At 46.1% G+C, this 16,546-nt stretch overlaps 1 protein-coding gene across 1 annotated transcript in view; it reads right to left on the bottom strand.

Annotated features, from left to right (window-relative positions):
* MARF1 (meiosis regulator and mRNA stability factor 1) overlaps nucleotides 1–16,546 on the bottom strand; it is a 508,142-nt gene that overhangs the window by 233,658 nt on the left and 257,938 nt on the right. The window contains exons 15-16 of the mRNA XM_086949144.1: nucleotides 2,978–3,097; nucleotides 228–403 (exon numbers count right to left, since the gene is read on the bottom strand). Of these exons, the coding sequence (XP_086805270.1) occupies nucleotides 228–403; nucleotides 2,978–3,097 (296 nt within the window). The remainder of the gene's footprint in view (nucleotides 1–227; nucleotides 404–2,977; nucleotides 3,098–16,546) is intronic.

The raw sequence follows: 16,546 nt of genomic DNA, 5'->3' as shown, positions 1-16,546 counted from the left end.
AGTAATACAAAAATGAAGCATATATAAAAGCAATTATTGATTAGATTGATTGCCACAGGGTGCCCGTTTATGTGTGGAAATTTAGACGGACGAGTAATTTAGGTACACCAAGAATGTACCAATTGGGATGAGTTTGATGCATTCTTAAATTAAATTAAATACACTGAAAATATACGTTCAAAACAATATACGGCTCTTCTGCTGTAATTCTATAAAAAGATATTTACCTGTATTTGGAGGTGGGGGTTTATTGTGTATCCATTTCACAACTTTAATGCCATTTTGTGCAGTGGCAATATTTACTCCAGGAATACATGTGATGAGATGCTCAAGGGGGACACCTCCATGACCTTCCTCCACCATTTCTAAAATACTGAATTCTGCAGCATAGCAATCTGGAAAGCTGGAATTAATGTAACATTTTAGGTGGCGTTAAGCCATTCAGTATACAAATGAATGAGTCTAATGAGGAAAACATCTCCAATTACTAGTAATACATGAGACATTTAAAGAACTAAATTCTCAATGACATTCTGCCTATTATTTCTGTGGCAAATTGTAAAGGAATATAACGGCTTTTGTCAGCTAAAAGAGAATGTTTTATCAACACAGACTGAAATATACATTGATTAATCCGTTTAATTTGAAACATAAATGCCTTTTTGTGCTTTCCACCAGAGTAGCTCCATCTCAAAATGGGTATCACCAAATAAAATTACACTTGGCTAAATGCTTTCGGACTACTGTTAAAATAATGTTTGCAATAGAGGTGTCAATAGGCTTGTAACACAATTACAACTTCAGAACAACAATGTAAAGAAACAGCTGCAAAAACAGGTATGGAAAACGGCACAATTGTACATAATCTTAAAATATTTAAGACTTTCATTAATATCTGTTCTGCAGTAGAATGTCCACATTTTGACTGGGAATAAGAATGGCTGATAGAATGCATGGTTAGAGAGGCTTTTTGACTTCTGCCACGAGAGAAGGCAGACGTTTAATGTAATCTGTATTGGAGTTTCAAGTCAGAAAGCCTAAGGTCTAGACAGACAAAGCCTTCACGACAAAAAGGGAGGGGTGCAAGGCAGAGAAATGTCATCAACAGGACAAGTGCAATAGCAAGTTTGGTGTATGTCAGGTTAGAAACACTAACAATTCTTTACAAAACTGACCCGGCCTTCCTCTATACCTCGGACTTTTATTGTATAATGGGTTAATGGATGATTCACTCTTCTACAGCTACATTTGGTGTGGAGGTTCATGGCTAGGTGGATGGCCCAAGATTCAGAAACTGGGATACCATTGTTGTCTTTTATTGGTTGCCTCAACTTTGAATTTGAGTTCAGAGACAGTTTAGATTCTTGAGTTTCCTCTGTGTTTCCAGTGTTTTTTTTATTTTTTATAGATTTGTATCATTTCAAAACAATTCAATACAATCATTATCAAGATACATGGGCAAGCAGGTATTAACGCAATGAGAGTACAATATGGTCGCATCTAAGCACAGGTGACGCAGAAATTACCCATATACAATATATTAGCAGCAACCAATTAGCTTTGAGGATACTGTAATAAAGAAACTCTTGCCGCACCCTTGATGCTACTAAGCGAACTCCCATCCCTCCCTCTTATTGCCCCCCCCCCCCTCCCTGGCGTAACACAAATAAGCGATATCATGCCTACGGTTAGGTACATCTCAAGTGGGTTCAATAATGGTACATTACCTCAATTAACAATACATTCCCTCAGCATTCAGAGGCAGCTTTGATCAGAGATGTCAGGGACATCTACACCCACACACGACCCTCAGCCATCAGGGCTGAGCAGCCGGGTCAACAGTGGCAAGGTCATCATCCGAATCAGTGTCTGGGGTTTTTAACAATACTACTAGGTTTTCAAAAGCACTTGCCATCTCTAGCGCGTTTTCACAATTGCTACGCTTCGCTAATTGTAATCGAACAGTTCGCTTACTTGGTGTTTCCAGTGATGAGGTCACGTAAAAGCTATTTCTGGCATTACAAATTCTCCCAATGTACAGTAGATGGGTATAAGCACAACTCAGTTTGCTGCAAACATTTTCACATGGACCCTGGAGTAAGCAAAGTAGTTCAATTATCCTCAAGGTGTACTGGGGGACCTACAAGTGGCACTTTTTCCAGTGCTCCTTGTGTAAACCGAGAGTTGCATCCTGGCAGTGTTTTGAAGCCCCTATTCACAGAGGTGACCACCTCTGAGACCTATGCGCGGGTAAGGCAAATTTCATATACAAAGATGGGTTATGTGCTTGGGATTTGAACTATTGTTCAACAGAACTCGCATCTTCTACACAAGAGATTAATAATTTCGTAAATATTGTTTGTAGAATTCTGCTAATAAAAAAAATAATCTTCCACCAGATTGTTCTTGCCAGCCCTTTTCCAATTCGTACCTGGCACACCTGTATGCCAGTGTCTTTGTATGCACACAGGGCCACTGGGTAAAATTGTACAGCAGTTTTCCCAAGTCGTCACTGCTTTAAAATCCTTCATATTACAGCTTGCTTTCTGGTAGGGGACATCAAGTGTGGCCACAACTCTTATTCCAACTAATTTCATTGGTTGCTCTTTCTTTTTTTACTAGACACTTGCCATCTGCAAAATCGTCACAAATTGCAGAAAATTTAACTGTATGAGATAAATAAATTAATGTAAGGAATGACGCTATTTCACCTTCTCCCAGCTGTTATAGTCCAAGTCATTTCCAACTCTTAGTAATAGAATAGAAAAAAAAAAACTGGTGCTTGTCTTTGCAATTTTCGTTTAGAATTTTAGAATTAGTCTTTTTGATAGGGCGTTTTAAGGCAGGGCTCACAAATTGTTCTCACAGGATACAAGTCAATGCCAAGACCTAAAAGGTTATGCAATGTACTAGACATTTGTAGCAGAATCGCATCCAATAGTGTCAAGGGGTAAACAGTAATAAAGATAATGATTACCTCAACAGTGGAACTGTGCCTTCATGCGTCTGAAGCAGACTGTGAACCTGAGCTGCAAATATCTTCAGAGACAAATTCACAAATGGGATGACATATGTATCTGGGTCGAATTCATGTTCACTGCAAATTAATGAAAAATGACCATCTAAGCAAGCAACAATAATTAATGTAACATATCCTACGAGCAGTTTTATTTTAGATGTAACAGCAGCGTTACTTTAACCACATGCACTATTAGTATGACGTATGATGTGTAAAATAAGAATTGTTACTTCCTTGTACTCTTCGATTGAAAGTTCCCTCAGCTTTAAGTTCACATTATGCACCCGAGGCTCATCTAGAGTAGAGTCCTCAAAATTGCAAATTCTATTGTTCAGTCTTTCTCGTACAATCACACATGATTAAAATGATTCATCCCTAGGTCACTGTGAAGCACAACGTACTGGGATGAACAAGTTGCCTACCTTCAGGGACTCCTTTTCTGGTCGGTACGGTAATGAATTGCAGATTCTTCACCTTTAGACTATTTACAGGCTCCAGAATAGATTTCAGAAAAATAAAAAATAAATGCTGTTGCACACGGATAGGCCGCTTTGTGCTGCTCCGTGCTGACTCAGTTTTGTGGTGACGAGTATAGCCGTATACAAGCGCCACCAGGGCGTGCTGGCATCAGTTTCTTTTTATAGGCCTCTCCGGAGATATGGGCCCATTAGAGGATTGAAACCATAAGTGTGCAAAATCCTGAACCAGGACGCTTTCACAGATAGGAAAATTATCATTTCACAAAATGGGACGGTGGAAGGATGGGGAGGAATTGGAGATTATATTACATTTACAGCAGAAAGAGGGTTCCCAAAAGTAAATAACTTGTGGCTCAGATGGATACTTTAAATCACTGATTCCTGATCTTGAGAACAAATACCAAAGCAGTCCCTCCCAAGGTGGTGGGTCTGAGGGAGACAGACTAAAGTGTTGAAAGATTGAACAGGTAAAAGGCCCATCCCACCAAACTTGACTGTCAAAGCAGTAGTGCTGTGTAAACGTGCACTGACGCCCACTTAACTGCCTAACATATCCAGGACAGGCACTTCACATGCCAGAGCAGTGGTACCAGCCATGGCGCTGGGGAAATGGTCCCCAGAATGTGTGAGGATGCTTCTTAGCCAATGCATTGCAGATACTGATACAAAGAACGATCCATCGAGAGAGGGGCCGTTTCTGTACCACCTTACCCTTCTTTGCACCAGAGAACCCCACAAAGCTGAAAGTCCACCAGACGTTCCATGGCACGATCAATAGAAAAGCTCAGTGTTCTTTTGAAGTCCAAGAGATGGGGTTTCTCTTTCTCTTTTGAGCGATGAGGTGGAGTAAAGAATTTCTGAAGAGTGATGGCTTGTTAGATATGAAATGTCACCCCCTTTGTTACTAATTCTGTTCAAGTCCTCAACAGTTTGTCTAGAAACATGAGTATATCATAAGGCAGGACCAAGAGAGCCTGAAGCTCACTCACCTGACATGCCAATGTTACTGAAAACAGAAAGACAGTTTTTAGATGTCACCTACACAGCGCATCCACTGTTATGCAAGACGTATTGCTTCCATTTCTGTGGGCTTACAACCCAGCCACAGTATACCATTAGTTGTTTTCGTTGACACTCATTTGCAATCTTTCGATTACTTAGCTATGACAGACTTCCTTTCCTTTCTTGTGTTGGTTCCTCCCTGAAGAATTGACTTAGTATATATTCTTCCTCATCTGTTTTTCGTCTTTTAGCAACGCACTATATAGTATTATTTCTGGACCTACAATGTGCTTTACTACTTTTAAACACCCTATCTGCCGTCTCTATTTATGCTTTTGTTACTTACACCCACAACTGTACCACTCTATGTCACACTCTACCACCCTACGTCACACTTTGCCACCCCCTTTACCCAATGTCACTATGCCAACCCACAATATTCTACACCACGCAATGCCGGTCTACGTCACTCCACTATACATATCTCCAATCTATTGTACACCACTAACGTTTTAGTTATGCTAAATAACAGCCATGTGATTTTAAACATGGCTAAGACATGGGCAAAGCCAATCGCGCTCAAATAGATGTGACTCATTCGCTTTGCCAGTGGTTGTTAAGGTAAGGAGGGACAATTGACAACTGTGCTTTGGTTTGAAATGGGGTACAGTATTGGAAAAGTGAAAAACAGATTTAAGTTCCACAGTAACATCACAGAGTACTTAGGCAGAAACATATGTTGAAAACCTTTACGGATACACACCACAGCCTGTGATTTGAACAAGGACAGGTAATCCAGAAAACAAAAATCAGAAAGGGCTGACAATAACGTTTAACAGTGTCATATCAAGTCCTTGTCATGCCAAAGACAACAAACAATACATCCCACATTTCTGCCTAACTTATTTGAAGGAAGCCTCGCTGCCAAGATGACATCAACTACCTCGGGGGAAAAGGTCAAAGAGGATACAATTTTGCAGCTAAATCTCCATGCATGGAAGTGCAGGCTGTACAGGCTCAGGTGCAGGTGGCACAGGCTGGGGCGCAGAGCACTAAACAGGCTGTTGCAACTGGAGATCTTTTAGGAGTGGCTTCCCAAGTGGAGGGCTCCTTTAGCCCAGAAGCTCTGGGCACCACACTTTATTCCACCAGAATGACTTTGGCCTGGTCATTCATAATTTTCTGAACTGGAGTTAGGAGAGGTAGCAGCGAGAAGGCCTACAGGAGACCAATGCTCCACTCTAGATGGAACGCGTCACCGAGACAGAGCCTTCATGGGAACGCCAGAATGCAAAGTGCAGACACTGCATTCACAGCATGGAGAGGCAGCCAGGATTCGCCCCACTGTCGGAAGATGCCCTGTGCCACCTATGGGTGTAACTGGCATTCGTGATCCGCAAGGCTGAATGAGTTTGCCTGCCCATACATGTATCCCACCACTAAAGAACGCACGCCCCTGATGATTCAGGAAGCTATTGATACGAAGAGCCTGTTGATATAGGACTTAGTAACCCGTACCAAATGGCAGTGGTTTTGTCCATAGGAACCTGCAACAGGTGTCCCTTGATGAAGGTGAGTAAGGCCTTCAATGCCAAGCGAATCACCCACACCTCGAGCAAACTAATGTAGAGGCGGGTCTCTGCCAGAGACCAGAGTCCTCTGAGCTCCACCTCTCCCACATGGCCTCAGCAAACCGGTATGAAAGCTGGACATCACCACCATGAACTCTAGGTGGGGCAGGAAAAGGGGAATCTGCCACTGGTCCAATTAGGGTTGAGTAGCCATCAATGCTGGTCTTTTGCAGTCTCCTCCAATACCTGCATGGAATGTGACAGGTATTCTAAGTGCCGGGCCCACTGAGACTTCCGGTCCCACTCCAAAGCTGGTATATACCACATGCCAAGCAGGATGCAAGAGACTAGTAGGGTTAACGTCTCAAGGCCATCCTCAGAGGCCCAGGATAGAAACAAAAATATAGGGATCAGAGCTCGAATGTTTGGGCCTTGTTGTTCTGGCTCCGATGAAGAGGAGACTCTGCGAAGTCAGGTATGACTTTGGTAGGGTGAATGAAAACTACAAAGATTCAAGCAGGTTTGTGACTGAGTAGCCCAACTTCAAAAACCACACGTCAAGGTCAACGAAGAGTAAAGCCCTCCCCCTCAAACCAGCAACTACCACCATCACCTTTGTGAACACTGAAGGGACACAGAGGAGGCCGAAATGAAGCACGGCAAACAAACTGCCTGTAGCCCATCATGAACCACAAGTAGTGTCTGTGGGCTTGTAGGACAATCCTGCAGATCCAATGCTGCCATCCCACCTCCTGGATCCAGGCCAGAGAGAACCTGGGTCAGAGCAAGAATTTTGAATTTGCCTTTGACAGAAAGGCATTCAGAGGGCAACGATCTAAGATAGCGTGGTGGCCTCTAACCTTCAGCACACAGAAGTAGCAGGCATAACACCCAGACCCCTACTTAAGAGGCAAGTACCCCCTCTATGAATGCTTTGGTCAAAAGTGCCCGCATTTCCTGGCATACACCAGGTACGCGGTCTGAGAAGAGGTCTGAAGTACGTGGCATGTGCGGCTGAAAAGGAATGCAAGGGCATGGTCCTGTTGGGTAATATGTAGGACCAGTCTGTCACTCTGATTTGTTACTACCCCTGCATTAAGTGGCCGATTCTGCCTCCTACTGGGTAGTTGTGCACTGATAAGGGTGCACTAAGTGGGATTGGAGCCTGAAGCCAGAGGGGGCAAGAGTGGAATGAACGCTGCCTCTGGTGGCCAGGTCATGTTCTGTTAAGCCTATGGCTCTGATCTTGAAGGGGCTGGGAAGCATCTTGTATGGGTGGAGAATCCAGACGCTGCCAATAGACCAAGCTCCTGGTCCGAAAAGGATGGCACTGTTAGGTGCAGAGAGGGGATTGCCAGACACGAGCTGAAAGACCCCCGGAGCAAGCTACGGCCCAGGTCTCTTTACTCTATGGCCAAATCCACCTACTCACCAAACAGGCAGAAACAGTTAAAAGGCATATACATAAGAATATGTGATGTTACAACGCGATCAAAATGATCGCGGTATGTAACATCGCAGTTTTTACAATGCAAGTCGTTACGACTTGGGCTGGAGGGCGCTGGACTTAGGAGTAGTAAGATTTTCTATTTCAACATAAGTCTACGTACAGTAAGGAAGGTGTTGGAATAGTAAATCTTACTATTCCTTAGGTTATAGCGCCCTCCAGTGGAATACAATGTAACGCTAGCGTTGTAATGCCGGCGTTCTAAATGCATCTCGGTGTAATCACCGCGATGTAAAGGATGTTTCCCTATACATAAAAGACGCCTGAACGTCTCAAGAAAGCAAGTGGACCTCATACAAGAGTAGGCGTAAAAGCACCATGCTGGTTCCCAAAGCTCTACATAGACAGTCCAAGTTCTCCAGGCCTGAGTGGATGAAAAAAAATTAGACTGCATCCTAACCACCCTGAATAGTTTTGGCTACAGAATCCTGAGAGTCTTTTGGGCTCAGAGAACCAGGCTCGCCAGCCATGTCCTACGGCGCACAAGTGTAGCAATCTAATAAATAGCTCTCGCTGACTGCCCTCACAGGCAAGGCTGGTTGAGAAGGACATATGCTTTCTGAATGTGTCAACTCATTTGAACTCAGTCAGGAGGGCATGGAGGGAAGGGCCCTAGAGTTTACTCTACTGATGGACGCCTGACCAACCAAACCTTCAGTTGTTGGAAGCTATGTGAAGAAATCTGGTCTCCTGGAGTAGGTCTACGATGGAGCAGAGGTCTGTTCGTTGACTGGGTGACAGGAGCATGGTTTATCCCAAGTGCCCAGCTGTGTGTCCATGAGGGCTTTACTGAAGTTCAACGGTGGCTCAGTCAGTGCCTGGCTAGGCTGTCAACATGGAAGATTTTACCTCTAAGATGGGGAGGTGAAGGTAAAGGACCTCAGCAGTTGTCCTTATAACTATGGCAAATTACGTGCTTTCCTCAGTTGGTGGCCTAGGGAGAAACCGGACATGGTGTTCATCCAACTGGCATCTTGTAGCTCAAAATACCAGCCACCATAGGAAAGACAAATCCTTGCCCATCCCTGCTTTCATAAGACAGGCTCTGGTCAGAGTCCAAGCCACAAAGCTGGTGCATTTTTTGTGTGGGATTGCGCGGGGTGGGGAGGCTAGGGAGCAGGGGGGCAGGGGGGCAGGGGGAATAGTGTGCCATGATTATCTCTTTCTTTCTATTCAATCTCTTTAATTTAGAGCGGTGCTCCTCATACCTGAGCCGCAGCCAGGTGGGGTGAAGCTCCTCAACCATCATTTATGGGTTAGCGTTTGAAATGGAACTTGTTTCCCAGTATGTATGGATCTGGTGCCGTAAACTCAGGTTTAACTTGACAGAATCTCATGAAACCGCGGGAAGATGACACACTCATGTTCTCCTATTTTGTTTCTTTGTTTTTCCCTGTGGATCCAATGCTTTGATGCGGTGCGGTAACAGTACATGGTTGAGCACACAACCTGGACTTTTCAGGTGATATCTTTTAATAATTATTTTTCACAATAAGCAGTAGTTTCTGAAACAACTGGTCCTGAGGAATGCATGAAAATCTTTTCACTATATGCAGAAACATGTCGACCACTACTGACTGCAGATATTATTTCTAACCCGCATTTGCACTTGTTTTTTAACCTTAGGGACTGGGAGACACTAATAAATTCTTGATTTCTACCCAGCTCACCTAACTTTACAATCACTCATTCTTTCACCCCTTTCACTTTACACTGCTTTTTTTCAGTCGCCACTAAATCATGTGAAACTCTCCTCTCACATTTCCATTTCGGTCACGGTAACATCTGACCGGCCGTCTTGTTTTGTCTCCTGGGCAAGGAGATCCCAAATGATGCAAAAGAGGGCAGTACAGTGTGGCTTCTGATGGGAATTTTTCCAAACGTCCTTGAGCCCTTACTTGGCCAATTTCACATTGAAAACGTGCATGGTGTGTTCCCACGGGTATTATTTGTATTGTACTTGCGTTGTGACTCCAGGTGAATAACTCACTCTCTTGACTACTAGGTACCACTTGTTGTTTAGATATTGGGTTGGGATTATGCCAGCTCACAGTAAGATACACTAGGTTGAGGGTCTGCTGACAGTGGCATGAGTGCCAGTGTCTGTGCTCAAGGAGCCGGGACAGATTTCGGACCCAAGACAAGCTCATGAAGTACAGACTGCAACAATTTAGAACCTATAAGCCATACCGGAGTGTGAGCTCCCGATCTCAACCCCAATGCCCAAGATGTAAGTGCTCGCCTTCAAGAAGTATACCTCTATAGGCCACACACCCACCCAAAACCATGCCGTACTTCTGAGGACATCCCCAAGCTGCGTAAAAACAGCATTTTTCTAACCAGGTATCAGTCTACCCCCTTCTTCCAGTCATCCACCATGTGCGGAGATTCCGCCTTACAGTGGCATGCCACATACCTGTTAGCCAGTGCGAGAAGCAATGGCAGATGGCTGAGATGTATACTAAAATTCAGTGTTTTCTGATGGCGCAACACCTTTGGGGATCCTAAGGTAGTCTATGTTAACAGATCTAGCCATGTGAGCAGCGGAGTTTACGACTAGTATCGCAGGACAAAACCCCAAATTATGTAATGAAGCGCAAACAGCTGTGCCCCTATGGAGTGAATTGGGAACACATTCACACACTCTAGATTACCAGGGATGTTCGGGACACTGGTTGTTGACCCTCAATCTTTAGTGCTGCTTGGTCATAGTTCCAATTCTGTCGAGATACACTACAAGAGGGTCCAAGTAAATGGACAACTTTTTCCTACGAGGCATCCTACTATCAGATATTTCAGTTGGGCTTTATGTTGCTCAGTTTCTCGAAGACAAAATGGTGTGGTGAGTCATATGCGCTGGGCAGCATATTTCAGTCCTTCACCTGGCATGTGACTTACATCTCAGTTGGAACAGATCTACTCAGCACTCGTGTGCAGACGAACAAGTTACTTACCGTCTAACGATATATCTGTAGGAGACAAATATTAGTTATGGATTCCTCACCTTAGAATTACCCCCAGGCGTGAGACTGGATCCGGAGAAAAAAAAATTCAGCAGTAACCTGGCGAATCAGTAGGTGGCGTCGGTCGACTCCGCGTTCGTCGTTGATGTTGTGATGGCTAGAATGACGTTTCGGCATCTATTTAGACACTGCCCCAGCGCGCGGACATCTGTTCTTACACGACATTCCACGCCAGAAGCAAAGAGCCATGCAAGACACTGACCACTGGTGCACAAAACTAGGGCCCTGAAAGGGAGTCCCTTACCCTAGAAGTCATTTCGCAGAATGGGTGGGGCGGAGAGGAACCCTAAACTAACATATGTCTCTTACAGATATATTATTACCAAAGGTAGGTAACTTGTTCATCTGAAAGACTATTAGTTATGGATTCCTCACCTTAGAATAGATACCTCAGCAATACCAACCTCGGAGGTGGGTCTGCGAAATACGTTCATACCAGAAAGTCCTGGAGAACTGAATGGCCAAAGACGCCATCTCAACGGATTTGGCTGTCCAGGTAGTAATGTTTGGTGAACGTGTGAAATCAAGCCCACGTGGCTGCCTGGCAAATGTCATGAAGAGGGACGCCACGTCCCAAAGCAGTAGTGACTGCAGTCGCTTTTGTGGAATGAGCACACAGACCCACTGGATATTCCTTCTTCGCTAAGGAATAGCAGATTTTGATGCACTACATCGAGAGATGGTCCTCTTTTGCACAGCCTGGCCTATATTGGCGCGCACACAGCCAACAAAGAGCTGGTCATCTACCCAGGACTGTTTGGTGGGATCTAGATAAAAGAAAAGCACCCGTTTTGGGTACAGTCGGTGGAGCCTCTCCTCCTCTTTAGAAGGTCAGTCCTATGTGGAAAGAGGTAACCACTTTGAGAAGAAAAGAAGGCCTAGTGCGAAGGACAACCTTGATCAGCCAGGCAAGGAGGTTTGGAAGAAGGAGCCTGAAGCTCTCTCACCCTGCGAGCAGAGGTGATGGCAACTAAAAAGGCAGTTTAGAGTGTTATAAGTCTGAGAGGACAGCTATGTAGAGGCTCGACAGGAACACACATAAGGTAGGTCAGAACCAGGTTCAAGTCCCACTGGGGCATTACAAATGGAATAGGAGGAAAAAGATGAGTAATGCCCTCCAGGAAGCGATTTACAACAGGGGACTTGAAAAGAAGGCTGATCATGAAGCCTAAGAAAGGCTGAAACGGCAGAGAGGTAGTCCTCTCGAGTGCCCAGAGCAGAGGCCTACAACACCAAAGAAAGGAGGAACAGGTGAACCTCAGAAAGGGGATCCACAGCCTTTGCTGCGCACCATGCCACAAATTTGTTCCATCTACAGGCATATACCGTCTTAGTGGAGGGACACCTGGCTGCCAAGCTAACATCACAGACTTCGGGAGGCAGGTCAAACAACGTCAACTGCCGCCGCCGAATCTCCATGCAAGGAGGTGGAGGTTGGACAGGTTCGGGTGGAGGACCGCCCCCTGCTGCGCCAGAAGATCCTCCTGAAGAGGCAGTCGGATCGGAGGATCGATGACCATGTGTAGCAGCTAGGGATACCAGACTCTTTGTGCCCAATCTGGAGCCACAGAATGACTTGGGCCCGGTCGCAGAGGGCAGAAGTGGTATAGGCGGAAAGGCGTATAGAAGAGCGCAACTCCACTCGCAACGAAAAGCGTCGCCTAGCGAGTGCCGCCTTGAAAAGTCCAATGTGCAGAATTTCTGGCACTGCGCATTCTTTTCGGTGGCGAATAGATCTAACCAAGGCTCTCCCCACTGTTGAAAGAGTCCTTGCAACACCTCAGAGTGAAGATGCCATTTGTGATCCATCATGCACCTGCAGCTGAGTTAGTCCGCCCTGGTGTTCAGGGAACCTGTTAGGTGTTGAATCACCAGGGATATGGCCTGATGTTCCAGCCTTGTCCAGAGGCACAGGGCCTCTTGACATAGGGTCCACCACCCCACCCACCCTTATTTGTTGCAGTACCATATGGTGGTGGTTTTGTCCATGAACACCTGCGCTATTCTTTCCCGGACAGAGGGAAGGAATGCTTTGAGTGCAAGACTAATCTCCCTAAGCTCCAGAAGATTGATGTGGAGCCCGGACTCTGCAGGAGATCAGAGGCCTCAGATCTCCGCCTCCCCCAAGTGGCCGCCCCATCCCAGAAGGGATTCACCGGTCACCACTGTAAATTCTGGTTGGGGAAGGGACAGGGATTTGCAGTCGACTCAATCCTGGTTTGTTAGCCACCAGTGCAATTGATGTGCAGTGCCCTCCGAGATCTGGACACAATCGGACAGGTTCCCCTGATGTTGTGCCCACTGAAACTTCAGGTCCCACTGCAGAGCCTGCATATGCCATCTGGCATGGTCCATCAGCAGGATGCAGGAGGCCATCAGGCCCAGTAGCCAGAGGGTCATCCTGACCGAAACCAGGGTTAGAGGCTGAAAGATCGGAATCATACTCCGAATATTCCAGACTCGCTGCTCGGGAGGATAGACCCGAAACTGTGTCCTGTCCAGAACCGCTCCGATGAAGAGGAGGTTCTGAGAGGGGGTCAGGTGTGACTTAGGCACGTTGATGGAGAACCCCAGCGAATGCAGGAGGTCTGCCGTAGTCTGGAGGTGGGAGCCTACAGCCTGGGGTGAACCCCCATTCAACAGCCAGTCATCGAGATAGGAAAAGACTGGAAGCCCTAATCTGTGACCACAGCCATCACTTTCGTGTACACCTGAGGGGCACTGGTAAGGCAGAAGGGGAGCACAGTAAACAAAGTGCCTGTGGCCTACCGTGAACCGTAGATAACGCCGGTGGGCCAACAGGACAGGGATGTGAAAGTAAGCATCCTGCAATTCCAACACTACCATCCAGTCTCCAGGGTCACGGGCAGACAGGACCTGAGCCAGCGTCAACATTTTGAACTTTTCCTTCCAGAGGAAGTGGTTGACGGCCCTGAGATCCAAGATAGGATGCAGGCCTTATGTCCTTCTGGGCACCAGAAAGTAGTGGGAATAGCAACCATGATCTACTCCTGGGACAAGAACTCGCTCGATGGCATACTTGGCCAAGAGTACCAAAACTTCCTGTTGGAGAAGGGCCAGATGATCCTCAGACATGTGACTGTACTGAGGTGGCATGGATGAAGGGATAGTCTGGAAGGGGAGGGGTAAGCCCCTTCAGAATATTTGCAAAACCCACCTGTCCGACGTGATGGTGAGCCAGTGGGGGAGGTGATGGCGAATCCTGTCGCCCTCTGGCGATTGGTGGCCCTGAAAGGTTGGACTAGGAGGGTTTGGAGGCTGTGGCAGAGGGGGCTGTGGTGGACTGGCCTTCCCACTGGCCCCCAGAACCACGGCGGTAGTTCCCACGGCAACGCAGGGGATGCACAGCTTGAGCTGGCCTGTGGCCCTGGGCGGGACATGGCGGGCAACCCTTCCGAAGCCACGAAAGGGTTGAAAAGCAGACTGTGCAGGGCGGGTGGTGGAGAGGCCCAAGGACCTGCCCGAGAGTCCTTAAAGCGCCCCAGCGTGTTGTCTGCCTTGACGCCAAATAGGCGACTGCCATCAAAGGATACGTCCATAAGAGTGGATTGGACATCCCCTGAAAAGGAATATGCTACTTACCAGTATGCATTTGTTCTTGGCATGTAGGGCTCCTGACATTCATATCTGTGCATAGATCGCCGCCTAGTGTTGGGTCCGGATGATTGCACTTTGTTGTCCTGGAAGAGTCTTCGAAGTATCACGAGATAGGTGACTCCTCCCCTGGACTACAGTGCGTATGGGCATCTTCTCCATCCTCAGATTGTTTTTCGTCATTGTGGCAGAGATGAAGACAGTAAAGTAAGAGATGGCCATGCAAAAGATAATGCTGCAGCTGCGACAGGCACCGGGGAGGAAGGCGGGCGATATGAATGTCAGAAGCCCTACATGCCAAGAACAGATGCATACTGGTAAGTAGCATATTCCGTTCGAGGCATGTGGGCTGCTGAATTCATATCTGTGCATAGACTGTATAGCAGTATCTCCTCTAGCGGTGGTTACCTGTGCCAGCTGCAGCAGTTTGAAAAAGAGTTTTTAGGACAGCTTGGCCTACAGCAGCTTGCTGCTTTGCTTGCACGTCTACACAGTAGTGTTTTGTGAAAGTGTGTATGGTAGTCCATGTGGCTGCCCTACATATGTCTTCAAGAGGAATATTCCCTAGGAAAGCCATGGATGCCCCCATTTTTCTTGTAGAGTGTGCTCTTGGGGGGGACGGTTAAAGTGTGTTTGGTTTTTGGATAGCATATTTGAATGCATTTAACTATCCATCTGGCAATTCCGGACTTTGATATTGGATTCCCTTTATAATGTAGTGAAAAAGCAACAAATAATTGCTTTGTCTTCCTAAATGATTTTGTTCTGTCCACATAGTAAAGCAGAGCTCTCTTTACATCTAGTGTGTGTAGGGCTCTTTCGGCTACTGACTGGATTTTGAAAGAACACTGGCAGTTCTATTGATTGATTAATATGGAAATGTGATACCACTTTTGGCATAAACTTAGGGTTTCTTCTAAGAACTACCCTGTTAGCATGTACTTGCATGAAAGGTTCTTGAATTCTTAGTGCTTGTAATTCGCTAACTCGCCTAAGTGAGGTAATGGCAATCAAGAAAGCCACTTTCCACGTTAAGAACTGCAGTTCGCAGGAGTGTAGAGGTTCAAAAGGAGGTCCCATAAGTCTGGTAAGTACTATATTTAGATTCCAGACTGGGGAAGGAGGGTGTCTTGGAGGGATCACCCTTTTAAGACCCTCCATAAAAGCCTTGATTTCTGGTACTCTAAACAGTGAAAGGTGTGGCCTGTTTTGAAGGTATTCTGCTATAGCAGCTAGATGTAGTCTTATTGAAGAGTATGCTAGGTTGTATCTTTGAAGTTGCAGCAGGTAACATATAATGTTTTGTAGGGAAGCATCTAATGGGTTGATTTGGTTATTGTTGCAGTAAATAACAAATCTTTTCCATTTAGCTGCATAGCATGCTCTAGTAGTTGACCCTCTTGCCTCCTTGATAATGTTCATGCAATCAGGAGGCAAGTTAAGGTATCCGAACTCTAAGACTTCAGGAGCCAGATCTCTAGGTTCATCTGATTGGGATCTTTGGTGCCTGATTTCTCCATGCTTCTGAGTTAGAAGATAGGGTGCGAGGCACAGCCTCTGATGAGGAACTACTAAAAGCTCCAGGAACGTTGTGTACCATTTTTGTCTCGCCCATGTGGGAGCAACCAGGATTAGCGTGAGTGACTGTTGCCGCAGTTTGCGTGCCACCAGTGGAATCAGCGGTGCTGGGGTAAAAGCGTACGCAAATCTGCCTGACCAGTTCATCCATATCGCATTGCCCTGTGACAATGGATGTGGGAACCTGGCGACAAAGTACTGGCATTTTGAGTTTTCTTTTGTGGCAAACAGGTCTATTTCTGGGTGACTCCACTCTTTGAAGAATGGCTGGAAAACTTGGGGGTGAATCTCCAATTCGTGTAGTTGTTGGCTGTGCCTGCTGAGCAGGTCTGCTATCGGATTGTCTTTCCCTGGAAGGTGTTCTGCTAGGATAAAGATGTCTTTTGGAATTGCCCACTTTCATATGCTCTGTGCCAAGCGGGACAGCTGTGGAGAGTGTGTTCCTCCCTTTAACTGGATAAAGTACATTGCGGTCATGTTGTCCGTCCGGATCAACACAGTCTTGCTGTACAGTATTTCTGGAATGCTTTCAGGGCTAGGAATATCGCTAGCAACTCTAGTTGGTTGATATGCAGTTTCTTTGGTTTGGTTGTCCAGAGCCCTTGTACTGTGTAGTGAAGGAGGTGGGCTCCCCAGCCTGTCAGTGATGCGTCCGCTGTTAGTACTAGTTGTGGAACCGGCTCTTGGAACAGTCGCCCCTTGGAAAGGTTTTGTGGATTCCACCACTGCAGAGAGTTGTGAGCTCGACTGTC

The sequence above is a fragment of the Lissotriton vulgaris genome, unplaced genomic scaffold (genome assembly GCF_964263255.1).
Source record: "Lissotriton vulgaris unplaced genomic scaffold, aLisVul1.2 SCAFFOLD_694, whole genome shotgun sequence".
NCBI lineage: Eukaryota > Metazoa > Chordata > Amphibia > Caudata > Salamandridae > Lissotriton > Lissotriton vulgaris.
The sequence above is the reverse complement of the archived record's forward strand: the minus strand, read 5'-3'. Positions and strand labels throughout refer to the sequence as shown.